This window comes from Ursus maritimus, unplaced genomic scaffold, assembly GCF_017311325.1.
Source record: "Ursus maritimus isolate PB19 unplaced genomic scaffold, ASM1731132v1 scaffold_11, whole genome shotgun sequence".
In the NCBI taxonomy this organism is placed as follows: Eukaryota; Metazoa; Chordata; class Mammalia; order Carnivora; family Ursidae; genus Ursus; species Ursus maritimus.
Genome location: NW_024423453.1, coordinates 31,139,878 through 31,166,891, shown reverse-complemented (window position 1 = coordinate 31,166,891; position 27,014 = coordinate 31,139,878). Strand labels below are relative to the sequence as shown.

At 42.2% G+C, this 27,014-nt stretch overlaps 1 protein-coding gene across 1 annotated transcript in view; it reads left to right on the top strand.

Moving 5' to 3' along the window:
• The first annotated feature begins 715 nt into the window (after positions 1-715).
• TBC1D9 (TBC1 domain family member 9) overlaps positions 716-27,014 on the top strand; it is a 108,213-nt gene continuing 81,914 nt past the window's right edge. The window contains exon 1 of the mRNA XM_040626332.1: positions 716-905. Within this exon, the coding sequence (XP_040482266.1) occupies positions 776-905 (130 nt within the window). The 5' untranslated portion in view covers positions 716-775. The remainder of the gene's footprint in view (positions 906-27,014) is intronic.

The following is a 27,014-nucleotide window of genomic DNA, read 5'->3' as shown; positions in this document are numbered from 1 at the left end:
TCCTCTCTGCTGAAATGGGTGTGGGGCCGACTGCTTGGCCCACGGTCCCCAGAAGGTTGCCCCCAAGCCGGCCGCAGCAACTGGGCTCAGCGCTCGGAACCCGCCGAGGAGCCGCGTCCGCGGAAACTGTTGTCACCCGGGCCCGCTCCCAGTGAGCCGCGCTCGCGTCATTCATTCGCAGCGTCCGGAGCGTCCTTCCAGCGGCGAGCCGGGCTTCGCTGCGTGCGCGAGTGGCCCCGACGCGGAGTGTTAACCGCCCCGTGGCCTCCAGGGCGCGGAGCAGCTAGAGACCGAGGCGGCCCGGAGCTCCGCTCGGTGCCGCGGGAGCAGCCGCGCCCCAGCCCAGCTCGGTCCTCGCCGCGGGGCCGTGTGCGCTCCTGCCGCCCCAGCACCTCTCGCCGCGGACCCGGCTCCCGGGACTGAGCGCCACCGCTCCCTCCTCCTCCTCCTCCCGCTGCTCGCGCCGCCGTGGGCCGAAGCCGGGCTGCGGGTGGCGGGCCTGGGCGTCTGCGGCCGCGGGCTCGCGGGGGGCGGCGCCGCCGTGGGGACGATGCTGCTCGCCGCGCCCGCGTCCTCGCCGTCCTCCCGGGCCTCCCGCGGGGGCTTTGTTGGGGCCCGGGCGCCGCGGGCGGCCGGCTGCTGAAGTCGCTCTCCGCCGCCGCACCTAGCGGGCGGGAGGGCGCGCGTGTGCCCGGGAGTGCGCGCCCGTGCGCGCCGGTGTGTGCAGGACCCGACCCGTCGCCCCATTGTGTGTCCGCCCGCGGCGCCCGGGAACATGTGGGTGAACCCCGAAGAGGTGCTGCTGGCTAACGCGCTGTGGATCACCGAGAGGGCCAACCCCTACTTCATCCTGCAGCGGAGGAAGGGGCACGCGGGCGATGGAGGCGGCGGCGGCGGACTGGCGGGTAAGGAGCGGCGGCCCGTCTGTGCGGGAGGGGGCCGGCAGCTCTGCGGCGCCGCCCGCGGCCCTGGGCTGCGGGCACCCGGGACACCGCCCGGTCCCCCGGGGCTGGGCGGCCCGCCCCACTTGGGTGCGTGGAAGGCATCAGGTCAGGATTTTTCAGTCTGTCAAAGAGATGATTCTTCTCTGACCCTGTCAGGCTAGGGGGCCCTTCGAGTACCGGGCGCCCCCTAAGTGGGTGATGTTGATGAGAAAGGAGATGGGGGGAGCAGCCTTTAGGAATTGATGCAGTACTTCTCCCTGACCCCCCTTCCCATCCCCCTTAAAAAATATCGCTTTGTATATGGGCAAGTGAGGGAGAGGACGGTTGATTTTTACTTCATTCTGTTTACTGATGGTGTTAGGATCAGGTATAAAATGCCCTTTTGTTTCCAGGGAAGCAATCACTAAGAGGCTGGTGTGGTCATTTCCTTTATTAGTTATGACTGAAGAGAATGAAAAAGGATTTTTGTTGTTGTTGTTGCACGTAATTAGACATAATGAAGCAAGTTATCTGGTTGTAAAAAGAATTAGCAGTGTAACTGCATTTTAACTATTTTAACTCAATCACTTAGCCGAATCCTCTCACAAGGTATTATTAATAATGAAACTATTACTAAAACCATGCCCTGTCGTTTCAGGATTGTAAAATCAGACCCATATCCCAAGTAGTGCCATATGAGAAAGGTGTTGGTTATTAACTAACTAGTTTGCTTGCTGAGAGGTTCCAAATAATCTTGAACTCATACCATACTAGAGAAATTGGACCTTCCCCTCTCCATGGTGGTTAGAATGAAGAGAACTGGGATACTTCTTACAACGAAGTTAGCAGAAGAAATAGAGGTTTAACCAGAAAAGAGATGAACTTCAGAGTCCAAACTATATCAACCTCTGGGAGCTTGCATGCTAGCCAAATTGTTGCTTTCAAAATGCTGTGCTATTAACTAAAAATTTTTGATATGGTATGTATTTAGTGCGATTGTAGTTTACGGACTAGTTTTCTCTAGATTAAAATTCAAGTGACACATTTTATGGCATATATGTGTTTAAAGAATCTTGCTAATATAACATGTCGCCTATACCTAACCTGACTTTTCTACACTTTTTCTGCCATAAAAGAGAAGGCAATACGCAGAGCTCCAGACCCTGTTCTGGAAATTCTGATTAGTGGCCTAGAATTAGAATTTTCCAGTTCATTTTGTAGAAGTTGTCTAACTATGTACACTAATATGTAGCTTGCATATCTGATACTGGGATCAGCCCAGATTGTCCTTCTTTAAGCCTTAAACAACAAGGTAAAGTAGGTAGTTTATTGTATTAACAAAGAACATTTCCTGCCTGGAGCTAACCATCCTACACTGTGTAACTACTAAATAGTATTTCTTTTCTAGAGTCGTATGCAATAGGTTAGGAAAAAATCAGAGATGCAGAGCGTTCTTTTCCGAGTTAATATTTTTATTATTTTCCTACTCACTCAGAGCTATAACTAACCACAGTCCACCAGGAATCTCATTATTGATACTTCAGAAAGATAAAGTTGTCTTTTTAATTGAAAAATCATTAACTATTGCACTTATTGCTAGAATAATTGAAATTGTTATCATGAGTAAACATATTCCTGCCAACAAAGGCTTTTTTTCAACTGAAAGAGGAAAAATGTCTGCTCTGATAGATTGATGCCACGTTAAATGTAGCAGGAGCATTTTAGAAATCCTTGTACTATGTAAAGCATATTTTGATCCTAACATGAGTTCCTTCATGCATTCATTAGCTTACTAAATCATTTCACAAATATTTGTTGGCAATGTCTGAAGTGCCAGCGTCATGAAGCTCACAGCCTTGTGGAGAAGACAAGTGTTTATAAAATCATCAGATAAATTAATATAGAATTGCTACTCCACAGGGTCCCAGCAGAAAACAGAACCAAACCTAGTTCAAATGAAGAGAGCTGGTGAAAAGACAACTTAGAAAGATGGAGGCAGGGTTACCAGAACCGGGGAAAGGCCCAGCAGTGGGGGCTGTTACCACTCTAGGCAGCAGGAATGATGTTACTGGAAGCCTTGTGAGCTGGAGTCAGGCAGGAGGAGCTTGGGCCTCTGGAGAAGCAGGCTCCCCCGGAAACAGAGAGCACAGCAAAAAGGAAGTGGAGAGGACATGCCTGACTTCTCTCCTCCTATCCTGCCAGCTCTGCCACCGTCTATCATCTGTGGAACCCAAGCTGGACAGGATGTCCTGGTAATCTAGTCCCTAGGGATCAGCCACCTAGGGATGGATCTGGGAGGTGAGAGCAAACTGAGAGTGACCAGTCCTAATGCAAAGGGGAGGAACATGGTGTCGGTTACCCTAGTCGGAGGGGGTGGGCACGGATGGGGGCAAGGGAAGTTTCCCTGAAGAAGTGACACTTGAGCTGAGAACTGAAGAAAGAAAAACATCAGCCTGTGAGGAGACATGACCAAGTGTTGGGCGTCAACTGTTGGAGATTTTCTGGAAGAGCTCAGGACCTTTATATAATGTGCTTTACCTGGGCCAGTGCACTCATTAAATGGATGGTGATGATGATGAGATGATGAATGGGAAACCTGCTCAGTGAGACCTGGCCAGGAATGCTCATTGGTCCACATGCTTGGTGAGATGTCAGTGTAAAAGCTATAAAAAATAATGCATCACAGTGAAGACCCTTGCTTTTTTTTTTTTTAATTAAGCTATTCCCTCCAGAATCCAGGCAATATACGTAGGTACTGAGGCAATGAAGTTTTTTTTTTTTTTTTATTGTAGATGCATTAGGTTTGTTTCTTTAACCCCCTTTAACTGAGATTTCATACATATACAGAAAAGTACACAAAATAAAGATTCAGAGCACAGTGATTTTTCACAAAGTGACACCTTCCAACTAATACCAGGATAATAAATAGAACATTGCCCCAAAAGCTCCTCCTTGTAACCCTCTCCCCATCATTACCTACCCTGTCCCAAAGGTAAAAAAGAAAACAACAACAAAAAACTATCCTTGTGTTTTTTTAGTAACAGTTTGCTACTTTTCCTTATAGATTTTTTTTTTTTTGACAACATAGCTCTAAACACATGTTTTGGTTTTGCCTGTTTTTTGAACAAGGAATGAATGTAATCAGAGTCTGTGTTCATGCGTTTGGATTCTTTGCTCAGCATTGTGGTTGTGATATGTATGAATGTTGTTTCTGGCTGTAGTTTATTTTTCTGTGCTGTATGGAAAACTATCACTCAAGTATACCACCGTCATTTGTTCATATTTGTCCACTGGATTGTTGGTGGCTCTTTGAATGATCTTTTTGGGGGCATTAAAGGCAAGGTAGCTATGATCTTTCTTGTGTGTGTTCCTGGTGCCTATGGGCATACATTTCTATTTGGTCTGTACCCAGGAGAGGAATTACTAGCTCATAGGTTATGTGTATCCACTTCAGCAGATAATATCAAACTGTTTTCCAGAGTAGTTGTACCAGTATACTCCCACCAGCAGCATGTGGGAATTTCCCTTGCTCCATATCCTTGCCAACATCATCAGTCTTTGTAATTGTAGCCATTCTGGTGGTTTTCTAGTAATATTGCGGAGTTCATTTGCTTTTTCCTGACTAATGAGGTTGAGCACCTTTTCGTGTTAATTGGCTGTTTGAAATGCTTGTTCTGACGTGCTTGTTCAAGTCTCTTGCCCACTTTTCAATTGTTTCATTTATCTTTTTCTTACTGATTATCGTTATTTTTTAATATATTCTAGAGATGAGTTCATAGTTGGTTATATGTGTGGCAAAAATCTTCATTCTGTTGCTTGCCTGCCTATTTACTCTCTTAAGGAGAGAGTAATTTCTCACTTAATTTTAAGGTCCGAATTCTTTATAGGTTCCATTTCCTTTATGGTTAACGTTTTATTGTGTCCTGTTCAGTAAGTCTTTTTCTAGACTGAGGTTATAAATCTATAATCTTCTAGAAACTTTTCAGTATTAACCCCTAAATGTATATTTACAATTCACTGGGAATTAATTTTTGCATATTGTGTGAGATAGGGGTCATGTTTTATTTTTAAAAAGTTTGTGTGGACATCCAGTTGCCCCAGCATGATTTATTGGTTAATCTGTTGCCACTGCTCTGTAGGGCTACCTTGGCCATAAATCAGGTGTCCAGATATATGACAATTGATTTGTTTTGGGCACTCTAGCCTATTCCTTTTCTTTATTAGAATATTCTTGCACCAGTATCACACTGTAGTTTTATCATAAGAGTTCACATTCATTTGATCAAGTATTCTTATCTTGTTTTCTGTCCTTTAAGAGTTTCTCACTATCTTTGTCTTTTACATTTACACAGCATTTTAGAATCAACTTATTAAAGTTCCACCAAAACAAAACAAAACCGTAGCAGCAACAAAGACTTAAACTGTTGGGATTTTGATTGCAATTGCATTGAGTCTGTAAATAAATTTGGGCAAGATTGTTATCTTTATAATATCAAGTCTTCTGGTCCATGAACATGGGCTGTTCCTCTATTTATTTAGATCTGCTAAAATTTCTCTCAATGATGTTTCATAGTTCTCTGTGTAGAGGGTTTACACATATCTTATTAGATTTGTTCCTAGATATTTCATATTTTTTCACTCTACTGTATGTTTTATCTTTTTAAAATTTCATTTTCTAGGGCACCTGGGGGTGCCTGGGTGGCTCAGTCGGTTGAGCATTGACTCTTAGTTTCAGCTCAGGTCATGATCTCAGGGTCATGGGATCCAGCCCCAAGTCAGGCTCTGTGCTCAGTGCCAAGTCAACTTGTTCCTCTCCCTCTGCTCCTTACCCCACTCTGTCTCAAATAAATAAGTAAAATCCTTAGAAAAAGGAAATAAATATCTAGGATGCCTGGGTGGCTCAGTTGGTTGGGCTTCTGATTCTTGATCTTAGCTCAGGTCTTGATCTCAGGGGATCCACACTGGGTATGGAGCCTACTTAAAAAAAAATTCTCTCTAAAATTTCATTTTCTTTTTTTTTTTTTTTTAAAGATTTTATTTATTTATTCGACAGAGATAGAGACAGCCAGCGAGAGAGGGAACACAAGCAGGGGGAGTGGGAGAGGAAGAAGCAGGCTCATAGCGGAAGAGCCTGATGTGGGGCTCAATCCCAGAACGCCGGGATCACGCCCTGAGCCGAAGGCAGATGCTTAACCGCTGTGCCACCCAGGCGCCCCTAAAATTTCATTTTCCAATCAATTTTTGCTGACCTCTAGACATATAGTTATTTTTTTCATATTGACCTTGTATCCAGGCTCCCCCACTTGCTAATCTTTTATTTAGGAATTTTGCATCCTTTTAAATTAGTAGCATTGGATTGTACTTTTTCTTTGTGAAATTTGGTATCAAGATTATACTGGCCTTAATTAAGTTGGAGAGGGGCATCTGGGTGGCACAGTTCGTTAAGCATCAGACTTTTGGTTTCAGCTCAGGTCATGATCTCTGGTAGTGAGATCCAACCCCTCCTGGGGCTTCACTCTCAGCAGAGTTGGCTTGAGACTCTCTCCCTCTCCCCCTGCCCTTCCCCCCTGTGCTCTCCTCTCTCTCTCTCTCAAATGAATAAATAAATCTTTAAAAAAAAAGTTGGAGAGAGCTCACTCTGTTCAATTTTCTAGAAGAGTTTGTGTGATAGTAGTAGTATTTCATCCTGATATTGTTTGGCAAAATTCACTGGTGAGGAAGTCTAGCTAGCCTTGAACTTTTATTTGTAGGTTTGTTGAATGGTATTTCAAATAATTTAAAGTTTTCTTTTATTGTCAGTTTAATTAGCTATTTCTAGGATTTATCTTTTTCATATAGATTTTCAAATATATTGGCATAAATTTGTTAATAATCTCATTTTTCATATCTGTAGGACATACGGTGATATTTTAGATGTGTCTTTTATAAATAACAGAGTTGATTTTTTTCCCTAATCCAGCTTGAAAATTTTTGCCTCCTAATTGGATTATTTAGTCAATATACATGTGACTTGGGTTTAACTCTAGTGTCTTACTAGTGCTTTCTCTTTTTTTTCCCTATCTGCTCTATTTTTAATTTTTCTTCCCTTTTGTTAGGCTATGGGATTTTTTTTTTCATTAAAAAAAATTACATTTTCAACCCTCTATTAGCTAGAAATTTTGTATTCATTTCACTGTTCTTTTAGTGACTACTCTGGAGATTATAATGCATTCTTAATTTATCAAAGTATATTGTTCATTGGTACTTTCATTTTATTTAATTTTTTAAAAATTGGTACTTTTAATTTTTTCTCAGATAACACAGGGACCTTGGAAAACTTTAACTCCATTTACCACCCCCCCACCCCTAACTCGTATACCATTGTTTTAGTATATTTTAATTCTTACATATTTCAACATGAAAACATATAATTACTATTTTTAAGTCTGTATTCAGTTACATTTCCACATATGTTTATAGTTTTTGTTGTACTTTCTTCCATTTCTGTGTTTTTTTTGAAATCATTTTTCTATTGTCTGAAAAAAAAAAAGCCCTTTTCTTGTTTCCCTTAGTGAGAGCCTGCTTCTGAGAAATTTTGTCTTTTATGCCTGAAAATGTATTCGTTCTGTTTTCATTCTTGAAGGATATTGTTGTTTTGAATGGCTGACAGTTAATTTTTTTCTAAGTATGGTTATGATACTGTTCTATTGTCTAATGATTTACTATTTTTTTTTGAGGAGTAAACTGTCACTCTGAATTATTATTCCTTTGTAGATAATATGCCTTTTTCTCCAGCTGCCTTTAAGGTTTTCTCTTTGATTTTTGTTTTCTGCAGTTTTTTTTTAAATTTATTTTACTTAAATTCAATTAAGTAACATACAGTGTATTATTAGTTTCAGAGGTAGAGTTCAGTGATTCATCAGTTGCATAAAACACCCAGTGGTCATCACATCACGTGCCTTCCCTAATGCCCATCACCTAGTTACCCCATCCCCCACCCCCTCCCCTCTGGCAACCCTCAGGGTTTTCTAGTTTTATTATGATCCAGCTATTTGTGGATTTTTTAAAAACCTGCTTGGTGTAATAGGACTTCTTTCATTGGTTTTGTAAACTTTTCATCCACTGTCTCTTCAAATATCGCTTTTCCCTCATTCTTTTCATCTTTCTTTCTGGCACACCCATTATGTGTATATTAGATCTTTTCATTGTATCTTCTGTGTCTGTTACCTTCTGACTTTTACTTGTTTCATCTTGGTTATTTTCTTTTGGTATATGTTTTAATTTACCATCTCTTTAATTGTGTTTAGTCTGTTAAGCCTACCCATTCTGAATTACTTTTTAAATTCTAAAATTCTCATTTGGCTCATTATTGTAAATTCCAGTTATGTATTAAAACTCTCAATATAAAAAAATCTATCTTGGGGGCACCTGGGTGGCTCAGTTGGTTGAGCGTCTGACTTGGTTTTGGCTCAGGTCACAAACTCAGGGTTGTGAGATGGAGCCCTGAGTTGAGCTCTGTGCTCAGCGGGGAGTCTGCTTGAGAGTATCTCCCTGTCCTTCTGCTCCTCTCCCTGTTCTCTCTCTCGCTCTCTCTCTAAAATAAATAAATCTTTTAAAAAAAAAATCTGTCTTGAGCATGGCAGGCATAGTTGTTTTATAGTCTCTGTTCCCTCCCATATTCTAAAGCCCATGTGGGTCTGTTCTGTTGTCTCTTGTTTCTCCCAGTTTTCGTTCATGCTGTTATGTCTTCCTGTATGCCTGGCTACTTTTGATTATGTGCTGGACATTGTACTTCTACTTTGCAGAAGTAATCTGAAGTAGAAAATGGTTGATATAAGAGAGAATTTTTTTCCTGCCACTTGCAAACCAAAATCACTTTAGGTATTGATATATTTCAAAACTGAGCTCCAACCAGGTGATTTTGCCTACTTAAGATTCACACTTATGATTAGGTTGTAGGTTTTGCAGGTCCCAAAGCAAAGAGAGGGAAGCAGTATTGGTTTCCCTACCACTTTGGTGGCACTGATTCTTATCCTTGTCTTCCCAATCTCTGATTCTGTTAAAAGCACATCCAGACTTTCAGCCACTCAGCAGCCCCTTCTAGAAGTGGCAAATACCTCCCCAAATAATAGCTGCCCATATGAGGGCTCTTCTCTTTGAGCTGCTCTCTTTCCTAAGTGAAGTAATTTCTGTTTTTTTAATTTTTTGAAATTTTAAAGTGTATTTTATCCCTTCTGTAGAGTTGTCCTTAGTAGCAAATTACCTTGTGTGCCATTATAAGGTCGCTGCTATTATTATCCCCATTTTATAGAAAAAGAAACTAAGGTGTTAGAAAGGTTGTGTGCGTTGCCATGGGTCGCAGCTAATAAGTTAAAGGCCAATTAGATTTTGTATTTATTTATTTTTCTTTACAAGATTATAATGGTGTGGACTAATCTTATTTTCTTTACTATCTTCCTTGAAAATGTAATAAAAACTATTGACTCTATCTCCAGAAAAATGAAAACACCCCCAAAATGTTACATGCAATTTCAGGAGCTCCATGGATCCCAGGTGAATTAGAACATAGGTGCTTCAAGTTAGAGGATATCACCAAGAGATCAAGACAGTTTCTCATTACGGAAATCAAAAGTGTAATATCCGCTGTAAGCAGTTCTGTCAGAAATGTGCTTGAGTACCAGCTATTATGAATGCTGAACTTTATAAAGATATACAAGAAGGAAAAGGCAAGAATGGCTCTTGCTGAGCCATTCATTACTAACCTAGTGATCAAACCTGTATCGATAAATTTGGGAGAAGTAAGAATGTAGGCTTGAAGATGATGATACTAGTGAGGACTAAATCTCTCAGATGGTTCCCATCAGAGATTCAGCACTGGACTGCCCAGGAATTGGACTTTTTGTTTTTTGTTTTTTTTTTAAAGATTTTATTTATTTATTTGACAGAGATAGAGACAGCCAGCAAGAGAGGGAACACAAGCAGGGGGAGTGGGAGAGGAAGAAGCAGGCTCATAGCAGAGGAGCCTGATGTGGGGCTCGATCCCATAACGCCAGGATCACGCCCTGAGCCGAAGGCAGATGCTTAACCTCTGTGCCATCCAGGTGCCCCAGGAATTGGACTTTTTGAATCACTGGAGACCTTCACAACTAGGGAAATGCCCCATTGGCTTACTGATAAGGAAAACCAGGCTGTCCCCCAAAAACATGTCGCTTTGACAGAGGAATTATTTTGAGCTAAAAGCAATTAAGGAGCAGTAAACATGGAAAACACTCTCACTTTTCTGCCTCAAGGCAGGAAATAAATTCCCCTTTTCCTGACAACAGACTCTTATCTGCCCAGAGAAGACACCAGAGGAACAAACAAACCTTGTTAAACTCCCCCTTATCTTCCTAGTTAAGGAAGGTGAAGACAATCTAGTTCTAGTTGGATTACTCCTAGCCCAAACCCCTATGTCTTTCACAAAGTACTGTTTCTTTGACTAAAAGGTATAAAAGCTTCCTGCTCTGGCCACTTCTTTGTTTCTTTATTCTCTTGTGAGGGCTCCCTTGTACATGCACAAATTTAGTAAAATTTGTATGTTTTTCTTCGGTTATCTTTGTCTGTTTAATTTTCAGACCCAGCCAGGGATCCTAAGAGAGCCGAGGAAAATTTTTCGTCCCCTGCGTGAACAAATAATTCACAGTGGTGAGAGAACTAACAAAGCAATGCTCTTAAAGCCCTCACCAGTTAACAGGTGCCTTTTTAGGGTGAACGCTTTCATCTTGCTTATTTGTACGTACCTTATCAACAAAGGTGCTTCTAGTTGCGCATAGCAGTAAAAGTTTTTCTTTGTGGATTAATGATATATAAAAGCGAGTAAAATTTGTGTTAGATCCTGATGAAGTTTCATGTCATAACTGGTGATTCTGTGTTGGGATGGGCAGTCCTCTGCAGCTGTGTATGCAGTTGGCTCATAATACGTAATAAGCACGTGCTCCTAGCAAGGAGCATGATTAGATAAAAGCAGATGTTGCTTGCTTGTTCCACGAATTCTTCCCCCTCTGCTTGTTATTAGGAACTTTAAGAGAATTTCGTCCACAGAATGATTGAATCACCCATTCCCATTTGTCTTGAGACTTTACCGTATTCTACAAAGAAGCTGAAGAGTGAATGCGTGTAATTTGGGTAGGCCTGGAGATGGCTTTTGAAATCTTCTGGGTTTTTGTAAACTGGTCTCAAAAAGGTGGGGGGGTGGGGGTGCCTGGCTGGCTCAGCTGGAGGAGTGTGTCTCTTGATCTCGAGGTGCTGAGTTCGAGCCCCACAGCGGGGGGTAGAGATTAAATAAATGAATAAACAGACAAACAAACTTTTAAAAAGGAGCGAGGGGACTATTTACTCCAAGATCCATTTCATAAATTTGAGGGGTTGGGCTCACCTCCTGTTCTAGGGACATTGCATATACTTTCTGCTTTGCTCTCATGCACAGGGTTCCCACTTTCTGAAGAGATCAGGTTCTCAGTTGTGGGATGGTTCCCACGCCTGCACAAAAGCCTACACAAAGCCTGTTTTGTCGTTGTGTACAAGTCAGGACTTTGTCATTTGGAACTGGGCGGCTTATGCCAACAGCTCTGATAGATACCACCTCGAGTTCTGGGTGTTGGGGGCTAAAGCCCATGCGTGCTTCAAGGCACGGTGGAGTGTAAGGAATGCCACAGGCAAGCTGGAAAACCACCAGGATTGCTCTTCACGCAACTTCTTTGTGTTTACTACCTGTGTCACAGGGCTCTGCTCTTTTCCAGTCCTTCCCTTAGTAAGCAGACCTTGGGATTCAAATCCCAGCCCCATCTATTACCAAGACATAGCATCCCGGGAAAGTTTCTCTTCCTTTCTGAGCTTGATTTCCTTATGTAAAATGGCTTAATAATCCTTTAGCACCTGTTTCGAGGATTCTATGGATTAAGTTATGTAAAGTACAGGCATAAAGAGCCATTCACAGATGATGGCCCATCGTTGTTCTACCCTTGCAGATGATCTAGGGAAGGTGTTAGGAGGCAGCTGACTCCTAACTAATTCACACTAGTGTGCGAGCCAGGGAAGTCTGCAGTTTACAGAGACATTGCATTTTTCAAAGGGTGCTGTTAAAGCAAGTGGATAACTGTCTGATATTTAGGCGGCTTAAAAAAGCTAAATCATATTCAGGGTTTTTGGAAGATGGTAATTTTTTTTAAAGGTGATTTTTGATCAGCAACTTTAAATTGTTTCTACATACCTGCCTTTTTCCCCTCCCTCCCTCTCCCCCTTCCCTTCCAGGACAGGCACTTTTTGAAAACTCTGCCAGGAAACCTAGTGCTCTCTCCCACTCTCCTGCCTCTCTCCTCTGTCCTTCCCTCTTCTCTTCTCTCCTTGCACAAATGATTCTCTCTGACGTGGCAAGTGGGACTTCTAAGCAGAAGACTGGGGCAGGAGACAGAGAGGGACTGCCTTTTCTCTTTATATGTATAAATGGTTAATAGTTAATCAGGAGTTTGTAATTTAGAAACATGGGTTCTAATAGTTAAACCAGAGAATGATGGAATAGTCCTTAACCCACTTTCCGCATTTCTTTGTTTTCCTTTCCTGTTAGATGTATGTTCTAAAGAGCTCGGAGGATAGGCCAGTCATTTTTTTGAAAGTTTATTTTTGAGAGAGCAAGCCAGGAGCAGGAGCAGGGGAGAGGGGCAGAGGGAGAAGGAGACTCCCCGCTGAGCAGGGAGTTCAGACTGGATCTCAGGGTCCTGGGATCATGACCTGAGTCACCCAGGAGCCCCTGATAGGCCAATCATTTTTAAAGGTTTCTAAAATTGCCACTGGCTTCTAGCTTTCTTCGAATCTCCTTTCACACTTTTGCTGTTAGGTTATTTACACATCCTTTCAAAAGCGCTGGGATCATTCTAGAGCTCGATGAAGGTTCTTCTAAACTCTCCTCTGGAGATCTGGACTAGAAACTGGCATTTAGATGAAGCAATTCTTTTACTTTCTGTGTGGGTCCTAGGAGCACAGAGCTGGGCAGGTAACTGTGTAGTCCTAGAGGTGAGGTCTGTGAAACACTCCCCTTCGCATCTGCATTATTCTAAGGCTTGCTGGGCAAGTACTTGCCAGAGGGAAGGTCAAAGCAGGACATTAAGGACTTGATCTCTGTTTACATTCGGAAGAACAAAAAAAAAATGAACTCTGTTGATCTTTAGTTTTTTTCTACGTTACTTGCCTGTAATACTTCTTAATAAGAACAACTATTTACATTTCAGTAATACCAATTAATCTTTTAAATCTCTATGTTAATCTAGGAACCAAGGTAGTCTTTAATAAAAATAAGCAAGACTTACCAGACCTATATTTGGACTCTTTCATTAAAGCATAAAAAAAAAGAAATATTAATTCGTTTACTGTCTTTCACCCCACTGGCATTTTATAACATTTACATATCTATTGCTATAGTAAATAATAGAAAATACACTGTTTCTAAAAGCATCTTTGTAATAAAGTTTCAGATCTATGTGGTCAAAAGCCAAATTTGAAAGCATTGTTATTGTGGTCATATTTTTTACTTAATACTTGATTATGTATATTTTTTATTAATTTTACAAATGTGATAATTATAAAGGCAGAGGAGCTAACATTTGCTGAAGTCCTTCTGTGGTTCATGCATTCTGCTGACAATTTATCATATGTCACAAATTTGATTTTCATAACAACCCTGTAGGCTAGATGTTCCCTCTCTTACAGATGAGGAAAGTGAATGCTTCGAGAAGTAAGATACTTGAGAAGACCCTGCTACTAACAGACAGAGCTTGGATTTGCACTTGACTTTGATTCAATTCGGAAAGGGAGAAGGGAGATAAAAAAGAAGAGAGAAAGGAGCACTTGGAAAGCTAAAGGAAACTGGGGCGAAGTGCGCCCCAGTCTTAGAAATGCCGTCTTTAGTGTGGAAATGAAGGCAACAGGCAGAGCAAGGCTGCCCCTTCTCCTGGATTGTAATGTCATTGACTAGCGGCTGTCGTGGTTGACACTTATGTGACTGTGTACAGCAGGGTGGAAATCCGAACACCATCTATGGATTTTCCTAAAAAGGTTTCCAAACTTTTCCCATTTCCTGGGATAGCAACCTGTCTTTGGGACCACAGTGTGGAGCCATTCCAGTCAAGAAGCATATTGACCCTCTGGGTGGAGGACAGACAAGGGAAAGGCCTGTTTGTCTGAATATTTCACAGAGAAGACCAGTATCCATGCTTATTGTGAATGAGATCAATGTCAAAGAATTTATGGCCCCCAAGGAGGAAAAATGTAAACTTGACATACAGTATTGATTTTTTAGTAATGTAATTTATGTCAAATGTCATAAAGAATTTCTCTACTTAGTATCTACTTTTCTCTGTGGATATAAAAATATTGAGTTTTTTATGGGATCATACTCCTGAAACCTTTTTTTCTTTTAGAAATATTTAAGCTGGTGGGGATTTCAGGAGGTCCTTGAATGGCCTGAAATCATATACAAGACTTATGGAATTCATCAGGAGTGTGTATTTTTCTAAAGCTGAGGCCCCACCACTTCCATTAGCCGCTTAAAGTGGATTGTGAATCAAATAGATGAAGAGCTAATACCCTACAGTCTTACCTTTCTCAGTGCGGAATTTTCCACCAAAGCAGTTTTCAGAACTTTATTGCTGTTGCTTGTACCAGGATTACTATGAATTGTAAGAAGGCTTATCCATTTCCAGGTAATTCGGTTGCTATATATTGTTTAAACAATCGGAATGCATCACTGTCTTCAAATACAGGGATAAAAATGCTGGTGCTTCTTTTACTCTTACCCTGGTACCCAGATGTGGGACTGTTCAACTACAGTTCTCAGTTTCTTATGGTGGGGAAGACCCTAGGGTGTGTGTGTGTGCACATGTGTATGTGTGTGTGTGTGTGTGTGTGCATGCGTGTAGGGGGAGAGGGAAGGGGGCAGAGAAGGAGGGAGTTGGCTCTTGCCTTCCCTATAGATGCCCTTGGCAGGCAGCCCTCTGTGGGATGCTCTGTAACGTAGAGCACACAGCTCTAACAGGTAACTTCCCTGTTTCTCTCTTATTAATTCTCCTTCTCTTTGGGCGAGTGGAGAGAGGAATGGAGTCTAAATACAGAGCAGCGAGTTGACATTTCCCTTTGGCTCTCTTCAGTTCAGCTATCAGCCTGTCATTGTGCAGATCTGAGCAGACGGCATGGCTAACCATCACAGAGCATGGGCTCCGCTTCACTTAACTGCCAGAAGCCTAATCCTCAGAATAGGAGTTGCAAACTCCTCTTTCTTCCCAGCCTCTGTTTTGCAGCTGGACCACCTCTTGTCTCTCAGTCCTGGCCCAAGATTACTGCCCAGGCATAACCTGTGGTCTTTAGGACGAGGCTGCCGTCTGCCCTGTGACTTTAACATTTATCTGTTCTAATCTGTGTATCTGAGAGCCCACTGTCTCCTTCTTCCTCGCTGTCTCCCCCGGAAGAGCCAGTGTTTCCTTCTTCTGACAACCCCATCTTCATGGCAGATTCCATGGAGTCTTCAGAAAGGCCTCATGTCATTTTGTTTTTGAAAAGATTCATAGATGTATGGGCTGTTCTTTTTGGAGTGCTGCTAGTTTTGTCCACATGATGCCAATTTTGGGATGTGTTTGACCACACAAACACCCTAGGACTTTTCCACAACTTAAATAACTTAGGTTGTACCTGGGTAGAAATATCTATAATGTGTTGTGATCTGTCTCCCCTTTCTTAAAGCCAATAGAAACTTCGGGCAGCAAAGGACATCTCCTTGCTCTTTTGCCCTTGGTGGAGATCTCAGGTTGTTACTGGAACTGAATACAGTTGGGTGTCACAGCCATACTCAACTGTAGCGCGTGTGCCACTTGCGGGTTTCTATTTCTATTGTGCTTATAACCCACATTTTTAAAGTTTAGAAGAGCACACAGATTTTTAAAGTCCTTAGCTGAAAACTTTTCTTTTCCTTGTTCTTATTTACCAGCTGGATCTTTGTCTTAAAGGATCCGTAATGCTTATACAGAATGGAAGAGAGAGTACTTTCAAAAGGCTTATTAGTAAATGGGGATGGTCATCTCTGAAAGGGCTTGGAGATGTCCTTCAAAGAGAATGTAAATGTCAAAGAGAATATTTGTTGCTGTCTGAGGTTGTTTATGGAAGAGAGCATTTGATAAAGAGAAATTCTATATTTTTCATTGTAAATTATATTTATAGTGAGAGAGCTTAAACATTCTTGGTGGTTGCTATCTTAGAAGGATCTCTAGAGTGGAAGGAGACTCAGCAATGGTGTCTCTTATTTTGGGGCTATTTTCCATCTGGAGGTGGGGATGGTTCCCTCCAACCACCTCGCATTTCACTGTGAGGGTTAAATGAGGTACTGAAAGTGCTTTGGAAGCTGAAGGCGTCAGTCAGGTTTAATACGGTGTCAGGATTTTGTATTTCCAAAGAATCCTCCATCCACTCCGCCAAAGCAGGAACAGCTGCAGTGACCGTATCCCGAACCCACGGGGCAGCCACCAGCTCCGTAGCAGCAAGCGCCAGGAGAAAACAGTGCGCACAGAAAGACAGACTTGCCCACAGGAGCAGACGTTCATTAGAAAGAAGGAAGGAAAGAAAGACAGGAAAGAAAGGACGGGGAGGAAAGAAGAGAAGAGGAAGGAAAAGGACAGTGTTTGGTTTCAGTAAGCGTCTGGGATGGCGAATTGTCAGGTTCTGTATTTTTAAATCTAAGTGAAACTGACCGACTCTTCCTTATTTCTTGGGGAATAGGCCAAGCATTATTTTTACATCTCACACAGTCAAACAGTTCCATGTACCTTGTTATGATTTCATTCTGGGACAATCAAAACAGGAAATGGGGAGGAAGCCTGCCTGCCTGTTCCTGGGCGGCCCTTTGTCCTGGTTGCCAGGCTCCCAGGTACAATCGAGAAGAATCTGGGTTTATAGAAGTGAGTGTTTAAACGCACATAGTAAGAATTTAATGTTTCATTTAAAGTTGTTGGGTTGTTTGCTGAAATGTAACAGGGAAAATGAAGATCCTGGCATTAAGAAGGACTTACAGTCCCTCCCTCCCCCGCAACCCCTGAAGGATCTAGAAAACATCTCTCAGAAAGAGAAATTTCTCTGGGAAGACTTTTTGTTTTCCCCTGGGGCAAGTCTAATCTTGACACCAGCTAAATAAAGGAGGGATTAGTACCTGGATGTTTAATAACTCCTGGCATTTTAAACTCAAATAATGATTTTTGAAGGGGAGTGAGGAAGGAGGGAATGGAGGGAAGAGGGATATTGTCTGTATAGTAAAGGTCAATTTTTTTAAATGTTAAACACGTAGGAATATTCTTTATTGCACGAAGAAATACCTTTTCCCAAATATTTTGAAATCTATAGTCCTCTCAGCCTGTTCCCCCCCCCCCAGCTTGAATAGAGATGTAGTGTTGGTTCTAGAGATACATTTCATTACTATGAACAATGATTGTAGTTTTTTTGAGTGCAAGGTGATGAGTGGAAACTGGCCTTCCTCCCAGTGTCGGGGAGACAGTCAGCAGTGATGGGACCAGGGCAGACTAGCAAGTCACTGAGCTAGCTAGTCCCAGGCTGTTGTTTATACCGGCAATGGTATTGTACGGTTTCACCGTGATGTCCATTATTACAATTTACAAATAGATGCTGTTGGTTGGAATGTATCAGTAGGAATGTTCATTCCCTGCTATGTATTCAACCTCTTTGAAATTAGCCCCAACATGTTACTGATTCTAATAATCACACTTTCCATAGAAAACCTGGTTTCCTGATAACAGCGAGGGAATTCTGGGGCTTGGTGGAGTGTTACATCCTGTAATATAAAAAGCTCTGGAAAGACTTGAGTTCTATATCAAAACTGGTTTTAACTGGTGGTGGCGTGGCTGATGCCAGCTGACCAAGACCAGATTTTATTTCAGTTAATGAAATAAACACTTAATGAGATGAGATGGGAACTGAGCAATGTTTTGTTTAAAACTTGGATGAATAAGCATTAAGAGTGTCCTCATTGGGAAAGGTGTTCTGATTTCCCAAAGGTCTTCTTATATTTGAGACATCTTGCATTAGTATCTGCCTATTAAGGCAGAACACATTTGCATAATTGAATATATTTGTAGCTGTACAAAGGTACCTGTTAGTGATTGGTTTTCTTTCCAGAGAAGGCCTGCGGCAGGTGTCCGACAAGGATAAGCAACTGTCCACGGAGACTTGCTGTCCTGGAAGTCAGCCAGGAAAGAGTAAGGTATAATCTATCCCATGCCTCAAAATCCCACTCCCTTGTAATAACTTAGAACCCATTACTTATTATACATTATTCATACATTCATCAATGCTCTTTTGAGTTTATATTTTCAACGAGTACTCCCCATAGGGCCAGTGGTGTAGTGTTTAAGAGTATAGGCTTGTGTTTAAGAGCACGGCTTTGGAGCTGCTTCCTGAGCAGGTCTGGCCCAGGGCCGTGTGCACTTAGAACAAGGTGTCCCTTCTGAGCTGTGTTGCTGGGAAAACACAGCCACTCCCCCAACCCCACCCCGACCCCCTGGATGGAGCTGGGGCTACATTTCCGCACCACCCACCACCCATCCCTCTTATTCAGTACCTTTTTGCAATGAATACATTGCTCTGAGACCTAAAGCAGCCCTGTACTTGAGTTTGAGATCGACTTCTCATTTCCAGGCTGGTGTGATTCGGGGCAAATTGCATTTCCCTGCCTCAGTCTTCTCTTTAAAGTAAGGATGAGAGTACCCTCGTACTGGAGTTGTTTACATTGATAAATGGCAAAGCGTTGAGGCCAGCACTCGGAGCCTAGCAAGAGCTCAGTAAGTCCTGGCTCTGGTGAAGAGGAGTTACAGAATGGGCAGCGAGGGTGGGGAGGTTCACCCCATGGCACTCAACTCCTTTTGTTAGTAGAAGGTTTCCATTATCGGAAAGAAGCGGAAGCCCCAAGTAGGCACGCTTCTTACCGGATTCCACCTCGAGGTCCAAAGCACCAGTTAGGAATCATTTTCACTTCGGGGTGCAGCGGAAAGAGAAGAGGATTTGGGATAAGAAATAAGTTGGGCTTTGAGTCCCCGTGCTACCAAGTTCAGTTTTTTCATACAGGTATAGGGTGCGAAAGGTAACTGCTCCTCGGGATTTTCACTAAGATCAAATGAATTATGAGTCTGGATGCACTGAGGTGCTTTGCAGATGTTTAGCTGAGTATTGTTTTACTGTGAGCTTGCAAGGATTTTGGACCGGGTTTTCTTTCACGAAACAGGCACGAGCTTGCAAACCACTTACACTTTTGTGAATCAGTCATTCTGGTGATTTCAAAGGCTCGTTTTTTTTTTATTTTGTTTTGTTTTTTTTTTTAATGGGTTAGTCAGAAGACAGTGTCTGGATTTGGGCAGTGAGACTCCTCCTAATAACTAGTGATCCTAATAATAATAATACGTAATACCAGTTGAATACTTACTGAGAGTCTGGTGCACTCCTTTGACCATCAGAACAACCCCCAAAAGTAGCACTTACCATTATCCCCGCTTTTTGGTGAAGGAGACTGAGCCTAAGGTCACTCAGCCAGTAAGTGCTTGAGCTAGTGGTGTGTGAACCCAGGCAGTCTGCCTTGAGCCCACCTGCTGAAACACTTTGCAGCCTACCTCCCGAAACGTCACTAGAGACATGGGGCAACCCGTTAATGCCCCTTCCATGGTTATGGTGAATGAGGACTGTGACATAGAGAAAACCCAAAAAGAAGGATACATAGGGGAACAAAGCAATGCCAGAAAAATCTGGTATGGACTCCAGAATGGCAGTAAATACTCCCCTTTATTTGTATCACATATGCCTACATTTTCATCAAAGGAAGTAGATCTCCACCTTTTCTAAAGTGGCTAACTTAATCAAAAGCTTTGGTGGAGCGGTTACATCTCTACCTTGTGAAGTAAATAAATAAATAAATGCAGACCTTCATGTAGCTCAGAAGCTGCTTGAACTTGAGAGAAAATTGTTTCCTTTCCTCCTTAGATTGGACTGTGGCCAACATTCCTGACTGATGTTGAACGTGGTATCAGAAGAATGTGCCTGAAGTATGTAGCCAGTGACCTTTATAATCACTGTACCATTTGATGGAAAAGTGTTTACCACATTACATTCTTCATTAACTGAAGTCCAGTAGAATCTCCTCGTTTCAGCTTTCGTCTTGGCGAGGGCCAAGTGTCAGACTGCCCCTCTATAATATACCTGCAAATGCTTTACAGATAAATGCCCATGAAGATGCTAAACCATAGTCTGTCAGAGAAATATAATAAAGACTACTACAATTGGAGAAAGATTTTAATTAGAAAAGGGTAGTACTGCTTTTGTGTAATCAAAGAGATATTAGAGATAGGAAGGAGAGGCCAGCTCATGTCTCAGCTAGAGTCTACCAGCCCACAGTACAGTTGGATGAGCTCTTTTTTGCCTTTTCCCTATTTGTACTCTCTGCTAATTCATCACCCATTCATTCATTTATTCATCCGTTGACTCACTCATCCGTCAAACATATTAGGTGTTTAGGCACTGAAGATGCAAAAATACATGACATCATCCCTACGCTTGAGAGCCTGGATTCAGCAAGAATCTGCACAGATGTTTCATGCTGAAATTAGTTTCTTGGTTTTGGTGAAGACTTACTGAGAGACACTTTGAAATGCAGATTGAAATGCATGCGCCCTCTATGGAGAGTTGTCATTTGTACTAAATGGGGATGATGTCATCACGGATCGTCCACACTCTCATCCTAGCCCATAAGTGGTTTGAGACTCTGCCCCGGGATGGGGTTTGTAAGCCTGGAAGTGGGCACTGCAGCGGGACCAGGCGATTCCACAGCTGTGCGCAGTGACACAAAGAGGGCATCGAAGGTGAAGGCAGGCTCAGGGGCCAGAGTTGATCCCTCAGAGGCTTAAAAACCAGGGCAGAGTCTTCAACTGGGGCAATGAACAGGGGCAGCATCTCACAAACATAGTAACTGATTACAGTTGTGTTTTGCATCCTACGATCTGGGTTCACTCTCAGCCTGAGTTCTCTTCATAATTTTTAAAGTTGATTTTTTCACTGTGCAGCATTACATGATAGATTTGCCGTTTAATGAAATGATAGGCAGACACAAAAAAGAAAAAGAACGGCGACATTCTGTGTCCTGATATAGGAAGACACATTGATGTTAAAAATTAATAATGTGAATTAAATAATCTTAATACAAGTTTATCCTGGATTATTGGAGTGACCATCTTATGAACGATAGCAGTTTCAGCGCTCAGGTAGCGCTCGGCCTTATGTCTGATACTTTGCTATCAGCTGTTTTCAGCCATTGAGAAACTGACGGAGGAGGGGAATACATCAAAGATACATTTGGTCAGAGGAGGGTCCGATGATTTAAACACAGGCCACGCAGATGTTCCTGACTGTGAATAGAGGAAGATGGTGGTAGCGTAACAGAAGGTAATGCAATATACTGAATCCCGGAGAACCTACACAGGATTCCTGCCCTAAGGGACAGTGTAGTTCAAACACATCAGCCTCGTCTTTCAATTATAATCTGGTTATTTTAGATTTTTCTTGGTTCTATAATTTTGCTCTATTTAATTTGAAAATACATTTTGGCTTTAGAAAGTAAATGAGTTTTGAGCATAAGAAGTTTATACTTGGTTCTGTGCTTGTGTGCATGTAAGTAATGCCATTTCAAGGAAAGATACTACTGGGGTGGGGGTTGTGAGAATGTTTCCACCTTTAAGGTCCATAATTCATGTTTGGGAAGCTGTATAAGACACAAAGAGACTGCAAATGATGACTCTTAGCAGCTTTCCCTCAGGTAGCCTCTAATTCTTGAGGTTAATGATTTATTATTGTTCTCAGCAAAGAACATCTTTGACAGTCAGGAAATTACTTCCTAAAATATAAATAAGTTTTGAATAATAATACATTTCTATGATTCAAAGACCCAAAACTATTAAAAGGTATATACTGCACTATCTCTCAGCCCCGTTCCTCCCTCTTGGTGACCACTGTATTCATGTTTTGGGTGTATCTTCCCCAGATCCTTTTTTGCATATACAAGCAAACACCAGTATACAGCTTTAGCCCACCCTTCCCTCAACTCCTTGTACAGAAAGGCTGTTCTGCACCTTACTCTTCTTCAGTGAACAGTATATCTTCCTATATCAGGACATAGAATGCTGCCATTGTTTTTCTTTTTTTTATGGCTGCCTATTATTCCATTATATGGCAAATCCATCGTTTCTTTAACTTCTCCCCTATGTTGTTTCCAAACATTTACTATAAAACTAATGCTGCAATAAATAACCTTGTAAATGTTATTTAGCTAAGTGAAACAGATCTGTAGGGTAAATACCAAGAAGTGAAATTGCAGGGCCATTGGATACTTGCATTTGGAATTTTGATACATGTTGCCAAATCACCCTGCCTTGGGGTTTTACTGAGTTCCACTCTCCCAAGCACTATGTGAAGACTGCCTTTTTTTCCCAGTCTCGTTGTAAAGAGAATGTGTTATCAAACTTTGGATTCTTCCCATTCTGATAAGTGAAAATAGTATCTCGGTATGTTTTTAAGTTGCATTTCTCCTATAAGTGATGTTGAACATTTTTCATATATTTATAAACTATTTCTCTTTCCTCTTCTGTAAACTGTCTGTTATTGTTCTTTGCTCACTTTCTATTGGGTGGCTGCTCTTTTTCTTACCAGCATTTAGGAACTATTTATATATTAAGGACGTAAGCCTTTTGTCGGTGATCTGAGTTGCATCTTTTTCCCCCGTCTGTCTTTTGACATAACTTAGGGTATTTTTGGCATGTAGAAATTTGGGGGTTTAAAAAAAGCGGTTTCTGGATTGTGAATCATAGAAAGCCTTCCTACTCCAAATTCAAAGGGAATTTTGAAAAAGCCTTCAAAACATGTACTCAGCAGTGCTGAGGCGGTTGTACTTCTGGGTTACGTCATAGCCACATGACTCTGGAGTCATGTGGTACTTCCTACATCACTCTTACCTATTGCAGAGCTTCAAGGGCCTGACACTGGACGAGGACATTTCAGTTGCCTATCAATCCAGTAACAGACCACCCCCGGCCTTAGCCTGTATCCGGTTTCTTTTCCTTAGCACTTTGGTAAGAGAGAAGGGTAGAGCAGAAATGGCCAGCTGACCCTGGAAACTGCACAGTGACCTTGCATTTATCAGGCCCATTTGGTCTCATTTTACAAATATACCATCACTTGCTATTTTTGTGACTTTCGTTATCTTAAATTTGTTCAGAAAGTAATGCTACCTATGCCATTGCAAAGCAGTTTTTTTGTTTTTGTTTTTGTTTTTTTTTGGCGGGGGAGAGAGGAGGGACAGAGGGAGAGAGAGAATCCAGAGCAGGCTCCACGCCCAACAGGGAGCCTGACACAGGGCCGGATCTCACGACTCTGAGATCCTGACCTGTGCCAAAATCAAGAGTCAGATGCTTAACTGACTGAGCCACCCAGGCACCCCTGAAAAGCAGCGTTTTTGATCATTAAATTTGACATTTTTATGGAGCCTATATGTTAAAATCATTTCAATAATTTTAAGTGCCTATCCAAATTGGAAGGAAGCTGTCAAAGACTGGAAAGTAATGATAAAAATCGGTTAGTTTGAAGCAGGGTCTGTTGGTGATGCCTTCTTCATAGTAAGTCCTTGAAGGAAGGCCAAAATGATTAAGTTGTGGTATATGGACACCCTTTTATTTATGTCAGCCACCCAGGGTCTTGAGAAGAGAAGCTGAGAGTGAGTGTACAGCATATAAGGGGTAATTACTAGGAGTTATTAGAGTTTGTAATTCGAGATGCCATAGTCACTCAGACACAGTAAGGCCTTTCTCATTTGAAAGGACTCTAATGAGTAAATACTGTGCTTTCCATCATGCAATATAATTTGATGGTCTAAGAAAAAATGAAAAGCTCACCCACTCCCAAAGGAAGTTGAAAGAAGTAAAGAAGAGGGAGAAAAGCAGTGATGAGGGGAGGCATGAAAGATGATAAGAGAGAGCCCAAAGAGTAATTAGTCATAATTGAGTAGACAGGAAGGAGAATTATTGGCAAAATTCAATGCTCTGAGAAGGAAAGAAGGGGGAGAGTCAGAGGCACACCTTACAGGGGATGAGAATGACATTTCAGACAAAATGGTGATGAGAGTCTTTTCAAAGTAATATGGAAAAAAAAAAACCCACCAAATAAATAAGTAACAGCATGGAGCAGAAAATAGTGGTCTAATTGATTTAGTAATAGCTGAAGAGTGAAAGAAGAGTGAAAGGCTTAGAATGGTATTAGGTCTTTTTTGTAATTTTTAAAAAAAAATATTTAATTCTTTTATTTGACAGAGAGCGAGAGAGCACAAGCAGGGGGAGCAACAGGCAGAGGGAGAGAAGGGAAGGGAGCCCAATGTGGGACTCAGTCCTAGGACCCTGGGATCATGACCTGAGTCAAAGGCAGATGTTTAACCAACCGAGCCACTCAGGCACCCCAGAATGGTATTACTTTTGAGAATTAATATCAGGCCAGAATTACATTATTTACCAAATTAGTTAGTCTCCACTAACCTTGGGTTTAGTTAAGATCCACATAGCATTGCCATGACTCAGCCCCATACCAGACATCTGGTAAGTCACTGTGTAAATGTTTGCTGGGTGAATGGATGATTGAATTGATAAATAAATGGTCTGTTCGGGGCATGTTTAGATCTCTGACCTAAGTTCAGACTGAGTAAAAATATGTATGGCCTTGGCTTTATTATGACAGTGATTTACTTCTTTGTAGAACCAGGCGAAAAGGTTAATAGAAAGGATTTCGGTAAACACACTTGGTGCAGTATACACAGCCACTGTTCCTTCTAGATTTCTGAGGGCTGGTGTTTTTTATGGGAAATGAGTGAAGGTGAAGAATGATCTGTGATCAGTGGAACTTCTCAAATGACCAGATACCCGTCTTCATCATGGCATATGAGAGACGGGCAGACAATTGGTTCATATGCCCAGGTAATATTGTAACACTTCTTTGATTTCGTGTCATTTGGAGCTATTCTGATTGTTGAAGCTTGGCTTGAATTAACTTTTTCTCGTCCCCCAAAGGCCCCTGACTTGTATGGATTCAGCATCAGTTATTACTTCCATTGATTGAAAAACAGGCTCCGGCCTTGTGGGAATCCAGGCAGGGGAGGGTTAAATCCTGGGTTGGTGATGGGACAGGCCGGCCCTGGGAGAATGGAGCTAGACACTTAGACCCACCGAGGCTAGGCATGTTTCTGAGAGTCTCAGCAAAAGGCAGTTGGTTAAGACATAGGCAGAGATGAGCAGGTGTTAGCAGGTAGAAAGACTGTATGCTAAGGGAATGGAGATGCTGGGCAAGATGCCAAGATGGCCATTCAGCCACTGGAGAATAAATCTAGACACTGGGTCAAAATGACCTTGTTATTCACCAGACCAGCCGGAAGACGGGGACTCCTCAAGTACTCTGTCACAAAACCTTGCTGGTAGCCAGGTACCAGTGTTCCGCCTTCCGCCACTCTGGGATTTAGGAAGATGAAGAGAGGTGAGGGACCACTGTGGGCTCACAGATGGGAGGCTAAATCAGGATCTGTTACAGGCTAACCGGTGCTCTAAGCTGACTCACAGTTTCCAAGACAATGCCTATTGTGAGTCTCTCATCTTGACTGTGAGTCATCTTTACATATGAGAATTTCCGACAGTTCCACAAGTGGGGGTTGACGAGAATACCACAGTTTTTAATAGATTGTCGGTTAAAAAAGTTATCGAAATGGTAAGGACACTGTAGGATCTAAAGTAGATAAGGACTGAAATAAGGTTGAATTTTCTGGAAACTAGAGGAAGTTCTGATTATTCCTCTTTTTATTTGTACTACTTCCTTCTGAGCAACCTCCACTCCCTTAAAGAAATGATTCTAGAAGCTGGTACGGTGAGCTGTCACAGGCTTTGCCGTCCTCCTGCCCTGGGCACGGTGACTGGAGCTGCCACCTAAGCTGCGTGCCCACTGGGCAAGTTGCTTCACCTCTCTGCGCCCCGGTGTTCTCATCCATCAGATAGGGATGACAAAAAATACGTGTATATATATATATATATATGGCATAGGATGTTGTGAGGATTAAATTAGAAAGTGCATATAAAGTGATAAGGACAGCAGCTGGCATATGGTCACTGCTGTTAGCCATTATTGGTGATAGCGGTATCGGTGTTAGATATTATTGGTGATAACTGGTGGTTGTTTCAGGGGTCCATTGGAATAATATACATCTGCTTGGCATATAGAGCAATTTTCATTTCATTTCTCCAACCAGAGTATAAACAGGCTTCTAGTGGAAATGTGGATTCTGTTCCCCAGACCCTAAGGTTCTCCCTTTGGGTCTAGTTATCTGTTGTTAGTTAGATGCCAGGGTAATTCTGGAAACTTCCTTGAAGGCTGGCTGAGCTATAGTGAGGACATTTATCCCAGACAGAAAAGCACCTTCTAGGAACCAGGAAAGGAGCTGTGTTTGCTGCTGGGGCCACAGTGGCTCCCCTCTGGGTGCACACATGAGGAGCTGGTGTGTGGGCCCAGCTACTAGGGTCCATCTTCCCTCCTGGACAGTAAGCGGAAAATATTAACTTGTGAGGGTCGAACTTGCTACCAGGGGTAGAAGCTTATGGGTCACCTTAGAAACCAGCTCTTCAAAGGCTAGTCCCCCTCCCTCTTCCCCGGAAAGAGTGGATTAAGAAACCCTTGCCCCTGATGGAAATAAAAACAGCAGAGAATTTGCCACCTTCCCTGCGATGGCCAGTATTACCGTCCAAGTAATGACAGGTAATGAAGCGGTATTTGTTTTTTCTGGCTGCACCTGACAGCCTGTGGCCCTTATCACCTGTACGGGGGAAGCACCACCGTGGACTCACCTGGACAGTTCACAGATCCTGGCTTCATCCTTAATTTCTCTGAGCCTCTATTGTCTCATCTGTGAAATGGGGTAAGAACTTGCTGGGGGTTCACAAGGATTAAAGAGGTGATTCTGTATAAGGAAAGTTC